This window comes from Malurus melanocephalus, unplaced genomic scaffold, assembly GCF_030028575.1.
Source record: "Malurus melanocephalus ecotype Western Australia unplaced genomic scaffold, MMel_1.1 scaffold_609, whole genome shotgun sequence".
Taxonomy (NCBI): Eukaryota; Metazoa; Chordata; class Aves; order Passeriformes; family Maluridae; genus Malurus; species Malurus melanocephalus.
The window spans coordinates 259,792-274,898 of record NW_026623841.1 but is presented as its reverse complement, the minus strand read 5'-3'; the positions used below and the strand labels follow the sequence as shown (position 1 = coordinate 274,898).

Here is a 15,107-nt window from a genome sequence, read left to right as displayed (position 1 = left end):
TCTGAAGCAAATGGATGCTTAGAAGAAGCTGAGTTCTGCCAGGAGATTTGAGATAGTGGCCTTATGCCGCCAAAATGACACAGCTACCCTTGGAGGACTGTTTTCCTTTCACCCACAAGGTCAAGAAAAAGAATCCCATGCCACCAGCATGGGATATACACTGACGGTTTCTTGGGAAAAGAACTTCCACAGCTTGGAGCTGTAAGAACTCTTCTCCTATGGTGCTGGGTGATAACCATAATGAGTAGTCTGATCGATGTTAAAACTTTCATCCCTGCCCCTCTTGCACATGGGAAGGCATGGAGGGGTGGGGAGGGGCGACCTGGGAGAGACAGGTTAGCAGAAGGAATAACAAGTGTCTTAAAATGTCTGGTTTTCTTCCTCTCCTTGTAAATTTTTCGCTATCTCTGTTCCCCTCCCTGGWCCAGTAGTATTCTTAGTAGTTTTTAGTAATAAATCTATTTTGCAACTTAAGTTATTCAGCCTGTCTGACCATTTCTGGACCATATATGTATCTTTCTCTCAGTTATGTTATCTAAAAGCCATAAATTTTAGTGTAATTGGGCTTTTGCTCTTCCCCCTGCCTTCTCTGGTAGGGGTGGGGGGAAGAATGTCATGAGTGCTTTGGCTTTTGACCAAGTTCAAACCACGACARTATGGGAATCACAGCCTCCATGCACTGGTAATGCCCCTCATGTATCTAAAAAAAAAAAAAAAAAAAAAAAAAAAAAAGCTCTGAATCATTTTCTTTCCTGGTTTCTGTCCAACTGTTCCCAAGGTATGAGCAGGAGAGGTTTTCCCAAGGACCCAGCACGGCGCTCGCCAGCTGCTGTCACGGGGTGGGATTCTGGCATGCCAGCATCCCCTCGCTCGGGTTCTGTCAGAGCTTGGTGTCTGCAGCATGGCAAACATCCCACCATGAAGTAAACTTCTGTACAGACTTCAAAAAATACTGCTTCAGCCTGGTGTTACATGCCCTGGGTCTGCACAGTGGTTATGTTGGATACAGCAAAATCTTACTTCACTATAACCTGTAAACACACATCTTCAGTGGCAATCCACAAAGACGAATGTGGGAACTAGAGCAGCATTCTGTGTGTCCATCTCTCTTGCTCCATCTTAGTGGCAGTGTTGCACTTGAGCTCATTAGCAGAGTCAGAGTTTCTTCTCCCAAACCTTTCTCACTGTGGTTTGAAGCCAGCTGAACCTTCAAAGGTTGGGGCACTCACAGAGGCTGTATGGTGAAGGCACTGCTACAGCAGAATAATGACTTGCTAAATCAACTTGCAGTGAGTGGCCAAGCATGATGTTTCAGGGGTTTTTGCTCAGAGTTGTCAAATATGGAGTTCTCTTCAAACCAGTTACGTCTTTTCTTGCTTTTAAAACTCTTAATCTCCTTCTGCTGTTCCTTCCTGAAAGACATCAGCAAGTGATTGATTATGTCAAGATCTTTCAGGTATCAGTTGTCTTTTTTTTTTTTTTTTCATTATAACCAAATAATATGTGAAAAGACTGGACTACCACTATTTTAAAGATCTCAATTAGGAGAAGAATTAAAACCAATCCATTCCATGCAACAATAATAACAAAAATTATAACACCTTTGTATGTTTTATACAGGTTCCACAAAGGAATTGATTGAGAGCTGCTGTGGAGCTGGACAGCAGTGGGCTATAGACAACGGCGAGTGCACAGAAATCCCTATAAGTGGAATGGATGGTGATATTTGCAGGTACGTAAGGAAAAACAGAACATTTTCTGTTAACATAAAGAGTAGCCCTTGAGAAGAAATCAAATGTACTTCAGGGGATGTCCAGGAGACGGGGAACTGTGTCATTCGTGGTCTGAATTATTGGTAGACTGGCAATATGTCATGGCATATTAGAAAAAAGGATCTCCCCCTCCATTTGTCCAAAATCGAATCTAAACAAAAGCTTTCTAAGGTTCCTTTTTGTCTCTTACATGAGCAGAGCACAAACTTTTGTTTCCCATTTTCTGCACATCTGTGGGGCTGCAGTTAAATAGGAGGGCAGAGCTTGGCWTCCCCTTGGCAAGTGCTAAATGCAGTGATTATCCATATCATTAAATGATGTGTTTATTGCCCGGTGTGAACAGCCCCTGGCTCTGCTGGGGGGACCACATTCCTGATAATGCTGCTGGTGTCAGCTGCATCTGCTCTGAGAGGGTGCCAGGTTTGCTCGTGACAGCAGGAGAGCAAGGATGAGTGGAGCTTCACCCCATCCCCTCTCCACCAGTCTGGGGCAGGCCTTAGGGAAGCACGAAGGCAAACTTACTCCAGACTCACATTCTCAGAGAGTGATCCCATCCTTTAGAGCATTAAACAACTTTGGCATAATCACTTCTATCACTGCACCTTTCTGAAGTACTGGGAGATTAAAATCCTCCCCATTGCGATCTGGCATGACATAACTGACACATACCAACTGTCTGTGAAATAAAGGCAGATTAAAAAAATTCCAGCGTTGGCCTAAGTAGGTGCAAATCCAGTACATTAATGAGTTGCACCTGCACATCTGAGGCTGGTTTTAGATGAAAAAGCCAGATCCTAAATGTTTCAATCCCTGTGAATCTGTTGGGATTTAAAGGAATACAAGATCACGGGTTCAGTTGTCTTACTTCTAAAATTTCAGTTGTGCTCCTGTTTTAAAGATTTAAACCCACCTATAAATAATATATCTAAAGAAAAAAATTAGTTGTGTAAAAGTATTTAAATATGTGGCCTCAGAGCCTGGAAAACAAGGACAAAACCTCCATGCTGCTCCTGGGAGATGTGCTGGTGAGCAGAGCGGTGACCCTGCACCTCTCCTGCTCCAGGGCAGTGTTTGTGCTGGAACCCTGCAAGTCCTGCAGGTCCCAAGAGTCTGCACCAACTCAGATCACTGCCTGAAGAGAGGAAGAAATAGAGTCACAAAATCCCAGAATGAGTTGGGTTGAAAGGGCCTTAAAGCTCATCCTGTCCCACCCCCTGCCATGGGCAGGGRCACYTTCCACTATCCCAGGGTGCTCCAAGCCCTGTCCAGCCTGGCATTGGACACTTGCAGGGATGAGAATAGATTGAAAGTAGATATGAATCTCAGAAATTAGTTCCTCTTCTGCCAGGATGGTTTTCTGTACGTGTTTGGGTGTTACAAGTGACCATCACCTTGATGAAGGATTCATTTTCTCAGTTCATGCAAATGAATGAAGCCTCCCTTGTTTTGCTTAACGTGGTTTATTTGGAGGTTGCAGACTGGTTGTCTGTTGTTTCCAAATGCCATTTTGGGGTGTTCAAGTTTAAAAATTTTAATGTTAAAGCTACTTCTTGATGTGTCTTGATGTCTCTGGGCATTCRAGAACCATTCTGGCCTGTCTCTTTGTAGTGACCAACCACACTAACTGCAGGATGGACACTGGGGCTGGAAGAGATCAGGTGCAGTAACTCGATGACTGAACTTAAAGCAAGTTACAGGAGATCTTCAGATAATCAATGGATAGTCTGATGTAAAAATACTCCAGAGCTTGTACCACTGGCTGCATCAGAAATAGCATGTTAGGCTAGATGAAATCTCTTCTGACCCAGGACAGTAGTTCTTATCTCATCTGTAGTGTGTTTTATCATAACAGAGCRGTGTTTATCTGGGTTTGCATTTGCATGAGCTGCCCCAGTATCGTCCTGCTCTTTGCTGWCACCGTGTCCCAGTTAGAGACTCACATCATCTCAGTGCATTGATGTAATTTCACTCATCTTGTCTCATTAACTCTTTCCTTGAAACAGAAATGTTCTGAATCTTCTTCAAACCAGGAACTCATTTATCTGGTCTGCAAAGAGTAGGTTTGTGAAACAGAAAAAAAGTCAAGAGAATGTGGTTGGCACTGTTGGTTCCCAGTTAATTTTCTGGTGGTAGAGGAGCTGAAAATGAGTTGTGCTGATAAGTAAAAAAGTAGTAAAATAAAGAATGGCCAGTGACACCCCAGTGCTTCAGGAATTTCCCCTGGCTAAACATCCCACTTCAGAAGAACATGAGTCTGTAGAATTTCAGTGTTCAAATAAAGAAAACACTTCGCACATACGAAAATGCATATAAACTAATTTTTTTTTTATTTCTACAAACAATCATGACTTTCAGTTGTTTTGGGTTTTTTTTTTTTAAATTTTTGATGAAAATTTGGATGTCTTATGTAAGCAATGACAGTTATTTTACTGGTGCTTGAATATATTTATGTGCATTGCTTAAAAAAAAGAGTGTTTCTCCAGCTGGCAATTAATATTGGGTTGGAAAACTAACTTCCCTGGAAACAAAGCACATGGAGGTGGTAATCGACTTCCTGTGATCCACTTAATCCCCTGCTTCCCTCTTACTCCTCTCTTGTGCTATCCAGCATAAAAATATTAATATACAGGTAACACTTGGCCACTGATATTGGAAAAGCAGCCAGGTGTGTGTCATTGCCTGGTTTCTGCTGGGGTTAGAGACATCCCTTTCCTTTTYTTTCTGGATTGCCCAATCTACAGGTCCCCCCCAAGCCTCCTTTGCTCCAGGCTGAGCCCCACCCAGTTCCCTCAGYTGCTCTGGTGCTCCAGACCCTTCCCCAGCTCCTTTCCCTTCCCTGGACAYGCTCCAGCCCCTCCAAGTCCTTCTTGTTGTGGTGGCCCCAGAACTGACCCCAGGTCTGAAGTGTGGCCTCAGCAGTGCCAGCACAGGGGACAGACACTGCCCTGGTGCTGCTGCCACTGCAGGCTGGACAGCCCAGGTGGCCCTGGGGTATTGACCCGTGTCAGGGACACAGAGGTGTGATTGTGTGCTGATGTGCTGATGCCTTGGCCCTGGCAGGATTGCTCAGAAGCAGTGCTGTGTGTCCACGGTGCGGGAGAACAGCTGCCTGGCCGGGATGATCGCTGCCAAGGAGGGCGACTCCTGCGGCCTCGAGGACAGCGACCCCTGCAYGGGGTCATCTTACAAGGTGAGCTCCTCTGGTGCTTCCACAGGGATATGGGTGTTCTTGTTTCCTGCCTTTAGCAGTACTTTGTCCTTTGGAGCACAGAAAAGATGAAGGTGCAGGGAACGTGGCAGTGAAATGGTGCTGTTCACCTTTAGGTTTGCAGCCCCTTTTAAAATTTCACAGTAATGTTTTGAATTTTGAATTATTTACATCTCCATTTTGTAGACTTAACTGGCTCTATTGCTTTTGCTTCCTTGCTACGGAAGTAGCTGAAAAGTTCATTCTAGTTTTTATATCTATAGTGTAGAAGAATTTRGAGAATGATAGGGCAAAACGTAATTGAAGATATAATGTGAAGCACATTACTGGACAGTTTGCTTGGCTCGAGTGTTGAATTGTGCCCCCCTTTCCCATTTATACACAATGCTGGACCAGAGGAACAAGCATTTAGATGATGATGGAAGCTTTTGTTCRTAAATAAAGGCAAACCATTAATGGACAGTACAGATCACAACTCCAGAGCCACAGCCTCTGCTTAGATAAATGAGATTTACTTTATGAGAATCAGTGGAGCCAAACCAATTTAAACCAGTTTGAAGATTCAGCAGCTCACTTGTCTTGTTTTCACCAGAACACTGCATTTCAGAATTCATTTCCCCCTGATCATAATTTACATAGCTATAGCTCAGCTTAAGTGCAGCTTCCGTCAGCTCAGCAGGAACCTGATTAGTTCTATCTGTTCTTGTACTTCGCATATTCTTGCAGATAATTGTTCACTGGAAAAGCAGAGAACATGGACATCCACTGCAGAGTTTAAGGTTTAATTAGCTACGCTGATTTGTCATCTTCAGAACTATTATTAATTTGGGTCTGAATCTGAAGTCTGTCATTAGAGAGAAAAGAGAATTTGTGCATTGGGGAGAAGACATTAATTTGTCTGAAATGTGACAGAATTGTTATTCTTAGTGTTTCACCAGGGGTCGTTTTGCATGCCAGGCAGAGCCAGGCTGTAGAGTCAGTCTGATTACACATGCCATTCCTCAGGAAGAGGTGGGGAGGGATAACTCCATCATTCCTGTCTGAACTGAAACTAGTGACAAAACACTCTCATGGAATGGTTCCTYGTGCCAGTTCCCATGAGATTTTTCCTTTAAGATTAACCATCTGAAACAGTAAAATTACTGAACAGCTTTGCTCACCTATTTAGCTTGTTTAGTTCTTGAGTCATTTCAGCTACTGCTTGAAAAAAAATCAATAAATATTGAGACTGTTGAGACTTTGTATTACTTTAGCATTACAGTATGTACTGTTGTATTACAAAATAATCCAACTTTATATTGCTTTGTAATGCTTTGTATTACAGGAAAGGTTTTCCAATTTTATTATGGTTCAACATTGTTTCAGAAGTGATCTGGCAGAAGATGCTKACAGTCTGCAGTGGTGTTAGCCGTGATATCTCTGCTCTTAGTAACTGCTGTGGCATAAATCAAAAAAAGTTTGTCTGGAATGTGGAAAGTTTAATTTATTGCCCCAAAAACCAGCAAGTTATTTACACTGTCCTGCCAAAAGCCAAAGTTTTACCTCCAGGTTGCAAACAGTTGAAGGTCTTCAAGCATTTTAGTTGTGGGGCACTTCCTTTTGCTTCAAGGTGAATGTGGCAGTGCTGACTTTTCAGATCCAGGAATTCAACCTAATATTAGGATGCTTTAATTGTTATTTACTCTAATACAAAAAACACATGCTTAGGGATTTTTTCCTAGTGGATGGAGACACCACCATGGTAAATTCAATTATGCTGGATTCCAGCAAAGATAGTTTTGAGGGGAATACAGAAAGCTGTGAACCAAAGAATGGTTCTCATTGTGTGTTTCTCAATTGCAAGGTAAAAATAGTCATACTTGCTATTAAATCAGCTGTAGAATTCCTGTGAATTTCAAAAAGTAGCTAAAAGAARGTTGAGGCATTCCAATTTTTTTCATTTAAAAGGAACTTGTTAACGAACAAGTTTTTCCACTGGAAAATGAGACAGTTTCATTCACCTGGAAAATATGCRTACCCAAAGATGTATGACTGATTTAATACTCTCTGTCATGCCTGCACATGGGATAAATTGTGAATCAAACTATGATTGAAAGAAGCCAGGATCTTTCAGGCAAATATTGCATATTTTACAGTACTTCCGTAAAAACTATATTACCTTGAACTTCTTCTATTTTGCGTATTGAAGGTGAAAAAATTGAGGTAAAATTAAAAAAAAATGCAGAAAACAGAATTTCTTTTTCATAAAATTTTAAATTTAAGCGTTCTGGATTTGGGGAGGATGGAAAGAGGAATGTTCCTTTTTCTAGCATGACCACAATGCATCATTACTAGATTTTTTTATTTTAATACTTCTTTTGAAAAGATGATTTAGCCTATCTAGCGTGTTTGGGCATGTAAAGGCAGCTCCTTATGGCTGTGCATATTTGCAAATGTGAGTAACGTCTGCTATTTCTGATGTTTGCAGATTAGGAAGCAGGGCCATAAAACATGAGCTGCAGCCATCAGAACTGCTGAACATGCAGGGCTGTGCACTATGAAATGCTCACGCAACTCTGGGTTTGAGTGCCAAAAAAGGGACTTGGTGGAAGAGTTTCTGAGGATGGAGCTGGCAGTGGATGCATTTTCCTGCTGGGGACAGGCTCTGGTTCCATGGGAATGCCCACCTAGGGTTTCTAATCATGAGAAGTGATCCCATTTCCACACTCCTCCACCCCTTAGAGCACTGCCTGTCTGATTTGCCCTGCCCAGGTCAGTGATCTCCCTCCTGGGAGCTGAGAACCCAGTGGGGTTTGCTGCTGCCCTGTCCTTGGGCTTTCTGTTGACACAGCTCCTGCTGCCAGCTTGAGTCCTGCCCTTCATTTCCTGGGTCTGACACCTTTTCACAGGCGAAATATTTGAACAGACTGAAGCCCCCTCTCAGGCTTCAGAAAGGCTGCAAACTGTGAGTGCTGCTGGGCTGGATGGCTGTCAAAGGAGTTGCAGAGGGAGAGAGACTCTGTGATTTCTGTCAGTGAAATAAAAATTATTTATAACTAAAATAAATAAATAAATAACTTCAATTCAAATCCACAAAGGCATCTCCAATTCAGGTAGGATCCCTGTTGTCTCTGCAGCAGAGACTCACAACTCCTCAGCTTCCCTGCTTGGTTAGGTACCCACTATGCATCCACAGTAAGGACTTTTTGAATTTGGTATCATTTATCTGATACACTTTTGTGGGCTGACTGTGCAGCAGATTTGTCTGTGACTGAGTAAAGCACCACACAGTTTTTGTCTGCCACCTGCAGCAGAGCAAAGAGGTGGGAGATCAATGTGTCAGTGAAGCTGCTGTTTAGGTGTTCTCAGGGAGGAAAACAAAGGAAAATRACTCATAAAATCCACCCTGGCCTCTCTCCAGGCCTGTCTCAGCGGGATGCTGTCCAGCACAGCCAGGTAATTAAAGGTCATAGCAGGTTTGCAGGGTAGCAGTGCAGAGAGGAGAGTCTTTACTGACACCTGGCAGGCCTCAGATGCTGCTGACCCTCATGTCCATGGAAGATATTTCCAATTCCTGTCACACTGCTTCAAATTGACCATTTTTTGAGCTCTAATGCAAAGAGGTACACATCTGTATTATTTTGTTTTTAATTTTTATTGATATTATGCAAAAGCAGACCGTGTGCAAGAGCTGGGAGGAGCTGGTCTGCAGGACCCCTCCTTCCTGACGCGTRGAGTTGCTGAAATCACTGGCACAGCCAGACTTTGTGTTTGTTGTGGCTGCAGYTGACCCGTTTATGCAGAATGGCAAAAACAAACACAAGTAAAGCTTTGCTATTTGCAACTGTCCAGACTCCAAGTGCTTTTCCAGATGCTGCACTGCTTAGGAAAGTGCAGAGCAGTTCCAGGTGTGTGTGGGCTCATCCCTGAAGCTGTATTAAATCACAAAATAGAATTGTTAAGGTGGCAAAAGACATCTAAGATCATCAAGTRCAACTGTAAACTCAGCACCACCACCCCATTCAGCACTAAACCACGTCCTCAAGTGTCACATCCATACCTTTATTGAACACTTCAGGGATGGGACCTCCACACTGCCCTGGCAGCTCGTTCAGTGCTTCCAGATGCTCCTTACTGGCAGTCCCCTTGTTTTGCAGCAATGCTGTGATTGCTGTAGCCTGGGCCTGAGGCTGAGGAGTGAGGGCAMAACCTGCAAGTCCAACATCAACCTGGGCTACCCCTGCAGCCACGTGATGCTGTCCTGCTGTGAAGGGGGCGATCACTTCATCCATCCRGAGATAAAGCAGCACCCGGAGCCCTTGCCAACAGTGACCCCTGAGAARGGTGAGTGTCCATTTGTAACTGGGTGATGTTGCAGACGTGGGCTCTGTCTCACAGTGGGTTCAGGGAGGCGCTGGAGGGAGCAGTGCATCAGGAGCACGCTTGCTTTTCTCTCAGATCAAGTGCAGATTTTCTTGTTCCTAAAGCAGTTTGGAAAAAAGCGAAGAATATGTGGATGTTTCTGATCCTTTCTGATACCTTCTTCAGCAGTTTGGTTCCTTTTTTGTTTCTCCTTCCAAGTCACATAGTCCAGAGCCCTCARTGAGAAGCAAGTGGAAGCTGCCTTTGAGCAGGAGCGATTCTGAAAGATTCTGCATAAAGCAAAGGATAGTTCTTGTCCAGTCAAAGTAATCCCATGGATTATGGTATCAGTGAAACATCCTGGGAATAGATTTCATGTTGTACTGCTGAAGATCATGGCAGCTTCCTCACAGGACACTCTGGAGGAGCCCCAGAGCACTGCAAGTTTGTTTTCACTCCAAAGGTGATGGATGTACTGATGCTGAAGAGCTCAGGCAAAGCCTGCAGCCAAAGAGGTCTGACCAAGGGAATGTGGCAGATCTGGAGCTTGGACAGCCAAGTTCCTCCCCAGCCTAAGATTCTATTCCTTCCAGCATCACTCTGTGCTCTCCTCCCATGAGCTCCATGGTAACTTCCTGCATGTGCTGGGGTGCAGGTGTGGTCCATTCTCTTCTCACAAGCTAACTGTGTTTTTTTCTCTCACCAGCAAGTGAAAKGGTTTATTTCTATCCAGCTGAGACCTCACTGAGCAAGGAACTTGTCCTCTGTGTGTTTAAGAAAAGCTGACTGAGAAACTCGCTTGAGGGTTAATTTTAATGTCATAGAAAGTCTTGTCAGACTTGATCAGGAAGGGAGAAGGTGGTGCTTTGGATGGTGTTTAAAGGCAGTAGGAGGGACAGCCAGGTCACTGCTCAGTGGCTCCCAGGCTGTTGGTAATGCCAGTATAGGAGCCAAAAAATTGTGATGCTGGAAAGAATTTCCAAATCAACTGGATAACATTTTCTCATGAAGTTTAAAATTCATTGTGGGGTCAGTGTCAGATGGGGCTTCAGCATAGTTCAAATTCACAGTTCAAATGTCAATAGGAATGGCGTTACCAGTCATGTAAAAGATGAGCTGTGACCTCCCAGSGTCTCCTGGCTCCTCAATGGCTCTATGAAATACCTGTCCCTCCAGCCTTAGGGAAGGAGGAGGTGGACTTCCAGCACAATGCTTTTATCTCCAGGATGGGTTCCTTTGTTCCTGTCCTTGGGGTGACTGTTTCAGGTAGCTCTGACTTTCTTTGGCATTTGTGTGACCAAACACCCCATGCTGCCTAGTCCCAGTGCCAGAACAGCTGTCAGAGGTGTTGTGTTGCAGTTTCAGAGAGGGAAGATCACAATGAAGCTTTGTCCATCAGCAATGAAGCCGAGCTGTCCAACAGCCTGCCTGGGGATGACCTGGATGAGTGTCTGCTCTATGGAGGGGAACTCTGCCAGCACCTCTGCATCAACACTGTGGGCTCCTACAAGTGCTCCTGCTTCCCAGAATTCACCCTGCAAGAGGATGGCACCAGCTGCTCTCCAGGTGGGGAAAGGGACACAAAGGGCAGTACCTCTGTGCCACCTGCACTCCTACTGAGCTTTTCTTTAGTTTCTCTGCAGTTTCTATGAGGGTTTTTTTATGTTTTTTGATGCATGGACAGGCTCTSTAAAAATTGTAAAGGAAAATAATAATTTAGGAAACACAATGATGCTTTATTTCTGCGTTTYGGTGGCATGAGGTTAGAGTGATGTTTCATACTTCTCAGAAGAGTATTTGTAAAGATTTTTGAAGAAATGTCTGTTTTTCTCAGAGTCATTTTGTACTTCACAGTTAGGTTTTCTTTAGATAAACTTAACTCAGTTCAGACAGACAGCGTTGTTTCCTCAGCTTTGATTTTTATCTAAAATCATTAACATCCTTCAGTGATAACAAACTCTRTGTTTGTTATCACAAACTCTATCTRGTGTGGTGGCAGTCTGGAAAAGAAAGTCTWTTGTGTTGTAATTGTTTTGATGTGTAGAGTTCTCCAATGGCAAGATTTCAAATCACATAACCCAGAAAGTTGAAACCTTATATTAGTTACGAGTGCTTTCTGTTATTTAACAAGCAAAATCAGTGTTTCCTTTCAATGACAGAATTCTTTAGGCTTCTCATACTCTGYCCAAGCCAAACAATGAGTGTTCTGTATGGCATCCTTCTCAACCTGGTGTTACAGCACTCACTCAATTATGCATTTGACTATTCCTGTGGCAGCAGTCTGCTCTGTTTATATAAAAATTCTGGAAAAGGAAGCTAATCCAAAAGAGGCAAAGAAAAGTTCTTATTTTAGCACTGCATGATTTGGCTTGATGGCTCACCTGGAGTATATTTGTGGTTTTGTTTTGCTTTGCGTTGCTTCTCCCAGCTCTGCCTCGGCTGAAGTTCTGGGTGAAGCATCTTGTTGTCTGGGTAGTCCTGTTCTTGCAGATCTGCAGGGCTGTGGTGCTCAGGGCTGTGCCTAGAGGTGCTCAGGGGTTTGCAGAGCTCAGGGCTCGTGATGGGGACAGGGACACACGTGGGACTGCTGAGATGTGTGGAAGGGGTGAGGGCAGGGGGTTGGTGCTGCCATTGCTGTGCCAGGTTGGGGGGTGGCTCAGGGAGGTGGCTTTGCCTGGCTGAGCCAGACGTGCTGTGCCTGGCACTGTGGCCTTCCAGTTCTGCTTCTTCCTCTGTGTCTGTGCACATCTTGGACATTCCTGGAGAAATCATTCAGGCTGTGCCACGAGCAGGTGGCTTTTGTTTGTCTCTGCCCATTGTATGTCTGTGCTGACTTCATTTGTTTAAGGAAATCTCTCTTCCCATAGCCCAAACCTGCACTGCAATGCCCCTGAGTCTTTAAGGCTGTCACTGTTTGGGGGCTCACACTTTGCCCCAGGTGACCCTTGAACTCAAGGGAACAGGACACATCCCTTTTAAGGACAAATTCAGCCTTWTGGATTTAGGCTTCTGTTTTGGTCATACTGATAAACTGGGTTACTCTTATTGATATAATAGAGCTCTTTTTCTTCTGATACTTTTAACATGACTGTCTGTTGAAAATATTAGTGGCAGACAGCAGCTGTCATGTTTTCCACTTGGCTGTACAAAAGTAATTCCAAAGTATCCTGTGTGTGTAAAGGTATTTGTTGTTTGTCTTTGTGGATTCTGGATGGACAGAATAAGGTCAAAGGCTTGTTTTGGGTTTGGATTTTTTTTTCCAATCAAATACCAAATGAAATATGGCCACTGTATTTAAAATATTGCAAATGTTTTTAAAATAAAATTAGCACTTTCTAGTTTATTCAGGTATTGCAGTACTTTACAGAAGTTATTGTCAGCCAGGCTCTCTGATCTGTATCCATGCTGTTTGTTTCCTCCCCCAACCATGATGAAGTGGGGTGAATGGAAGCACCCCTTGCCATGGGGTGTCTGGTGGGGCTGGTGCTGTGCCTGATCCTCTCTGCCTCCCTGGCCTTACAGATCCTGACAGGGGACAGGCGACCAGGCTGGAAGCTGAAGCCACCATCCCTCCAGTAGCTTCTCCCTCCCAGCCCATCCTCGTGGTGTCCTTGCAGGAGGAGCAGGACAARTGCAAAGGTACGTGTGAGGTGTGAGTGCAGATGCAGGTGAGTGAGGAATGTTTAGAGACAGAACAAAACTCTGCTCATTGCTTTACCAGCCTGATTTCAGTGYAWATCCTGAAAATAYAAATTTGTTACCTGCATATAAATTYRTTAYCGTGGCACRAGGCTGARGAACTGTCAGGGGAAAGCTGAGGCAGTAATCTGAGGSTGCTGTCTGCTTTCAGAGTGATTCCTCCCCTGAGCTGGGCAGTGCAGCTGTGCAGGAGAGCAGTGCAGGTGGAATGGCCCGATGTGCTGGTGAACAGCCAGGGGGTTGTGAGCAGAGATTGGGGCTGCTCGGATGGGGTGCTCACACACTGATTCCCCATGGCCTGGCACTTTGTGAAACTGCAGCTGGCCCGTGCCAGGGGGCAAAAAAAAAAAAAAAMCTGATAAGTTTTGCAATTTTGTGTTGTGCAGATAACGGCCCCTGCAAACACCTGTGCAACATCGTGGCAGGAGATGCTGTGTGCTCCTGCATGGCTGGCTACACACTCATGGCTGATGGGGTTTCCTGTGAAGGTGAGTGGTCTGGGCTCCCCACAGAGACATGGTTCAGTGTTTGTATACCTCACCCCCCGTGTGTTCCTCATTTTCAGAACTGTGAATTGTAGTGTCAGCAGAGAGACCGTTTGGCAGCAGGAATCCCATTTCTGCCTCACAGATATTTCCTGAAGCACAGTGTGGCTGTTACCTGGCGACTTCAGTTGGAGGCAGGCCTGGATAGGCGTTCTTTTCCAGGCTTTTTTTCAGCCCTTCTGGTTTCTCTTCCCACTCAGGTTCCTCCTCAGGGTCTGTCTGCACAGCTATGGACCCACAGCTTCTCTTGCTGACAGCAGGATTAGCAAGCAGGACCTGGGCACCTTTGCTGTGCTGGGACACCCTCAGAGCACAGCTCTGCCCTTGCATCTGTTCTGTTCTGTTTGCTTTTATTTCCCCTTGCCTTGAAAACCTGAGCTCAGTGAGGCTTCACATCTGAGGAGGATGTGCCATGGGAGCTGGGACAGCTCCTGGTGTTCCACTGGRCACTGGAGCTCTGGCCTGCACAATGATGAACAGTGAATTCCAAAGCTGCATCATGACCTTTCCCATTATATAAATTTAAAATGGATGATCTTGAGTAGTGACAGAGGGTGTGTTTGCACAGGAAAGATGTGGGGGTCAGAAGCAATGCCCTATGACATACCTTAATTATAAATCTCTAAGCATGGGAGCAATAGCAGTAAAATGCAAGTAGGAGCTCCCAATGCTCAGAATTGCTCACAAATGATCCACATCGCTCTTAATCTTAGATCTTATTGAATAACAAATCATTTTCATGAAATTCCAGACAGTCTGTGAAGAAAATGGGATTTTAATATCACCAGATGAAATATTCACAGTGCACTGCTTACTCAAGTGTGGCAGAAGCTAATTTGATTAATTAATGTCAGAATCAAAAGGGGCATTTCAAGGCAATCATTTTCCTACAGGAAATGAAAAAAATATATATGTCAGTGGAAGCAGTGAGTTTAAATGTGAGCAAGGGACATTTATAATCTCTGTTAGATGGTAAGGGTGATGCTGCACTGGAACAGATTTCTTTCAAGGAGTGTGCACTGTCTCCGTGTGACTGCCTGCCTGTTTTTAAGGCATTTTCTTTCTGGTGAAAGTACAGGAGTGGGAGCAAGGGCGAGATGATCTCCGAAGGTTTATTCCAGCCCTGGTTTCAGTGTAACACTGCATCTATTACAGCCTGGTGCTGCTGTGGAAGCTCCAGCACACTTCATCTCGGCATGTGCGGCGTGAAAGCAATGTTGTTTCATTTCAGAAACTGTTCTAATAGAGTTCTGTTTTTCCCTTTTGGCTGCCACATGCTGCTGTAGATTTGGACGAGTGCCTCACAGGTGCTCAGGCTTGTTCCAGCGGACAGTTATGTGTGAACACACTGGGATCATTCTCCTGTGTCAGCCACAGTGGGATGTGTGCAGAGGGCTTTATTCCCAACAGGCATAGGATATGTGTTGGTAAGACCAGACAGCATCATAGCTCTCCATGCTCCACAGCACCTTCACACCATTTGTGCTCCAGGTTCTCTGCCATCTCCATATGACATTTCCRAGCCAGTCAGTGCAGACACAT

General features: G+C 44.5%; 1 protein-coding gene across 1 annotated transcript in view; it reads left to right on the top strand.

The window, feature by feature from the left end:
• FBLN2 (fibulin 2) overlaps positions 1-15,107 on the top strand; it is a 103,088-nt gene that overhangs the window by 67,520 nt on the left and 20,461 nt on the right. The window contains exons 3-8 of the mRNA XM_057383146.1: positions 1,621-1,732; positions 4,833-4,962; positions 9,117-9,303; positions 10,681-10,887; positions 12,844-12,960; positions 13,407-13,508. Coding sequence (XP_057239129.1) covers positions 1,621-1,732; positions 4,833-4,962; positions 9,117-9,303; positions 10,681-10,887; positions 12,844-12,960; positions 13,407-13,508 — 855 coding nt within the window. The remainder of the gene's footprint in view (positions 1-1,620; positions 1,733-4,832; positions 4,963-9,116; positions 9,304-10,680; positions 10,888-12,843; positions 12,961-13,406; positions 13,509-15,107) is intronic.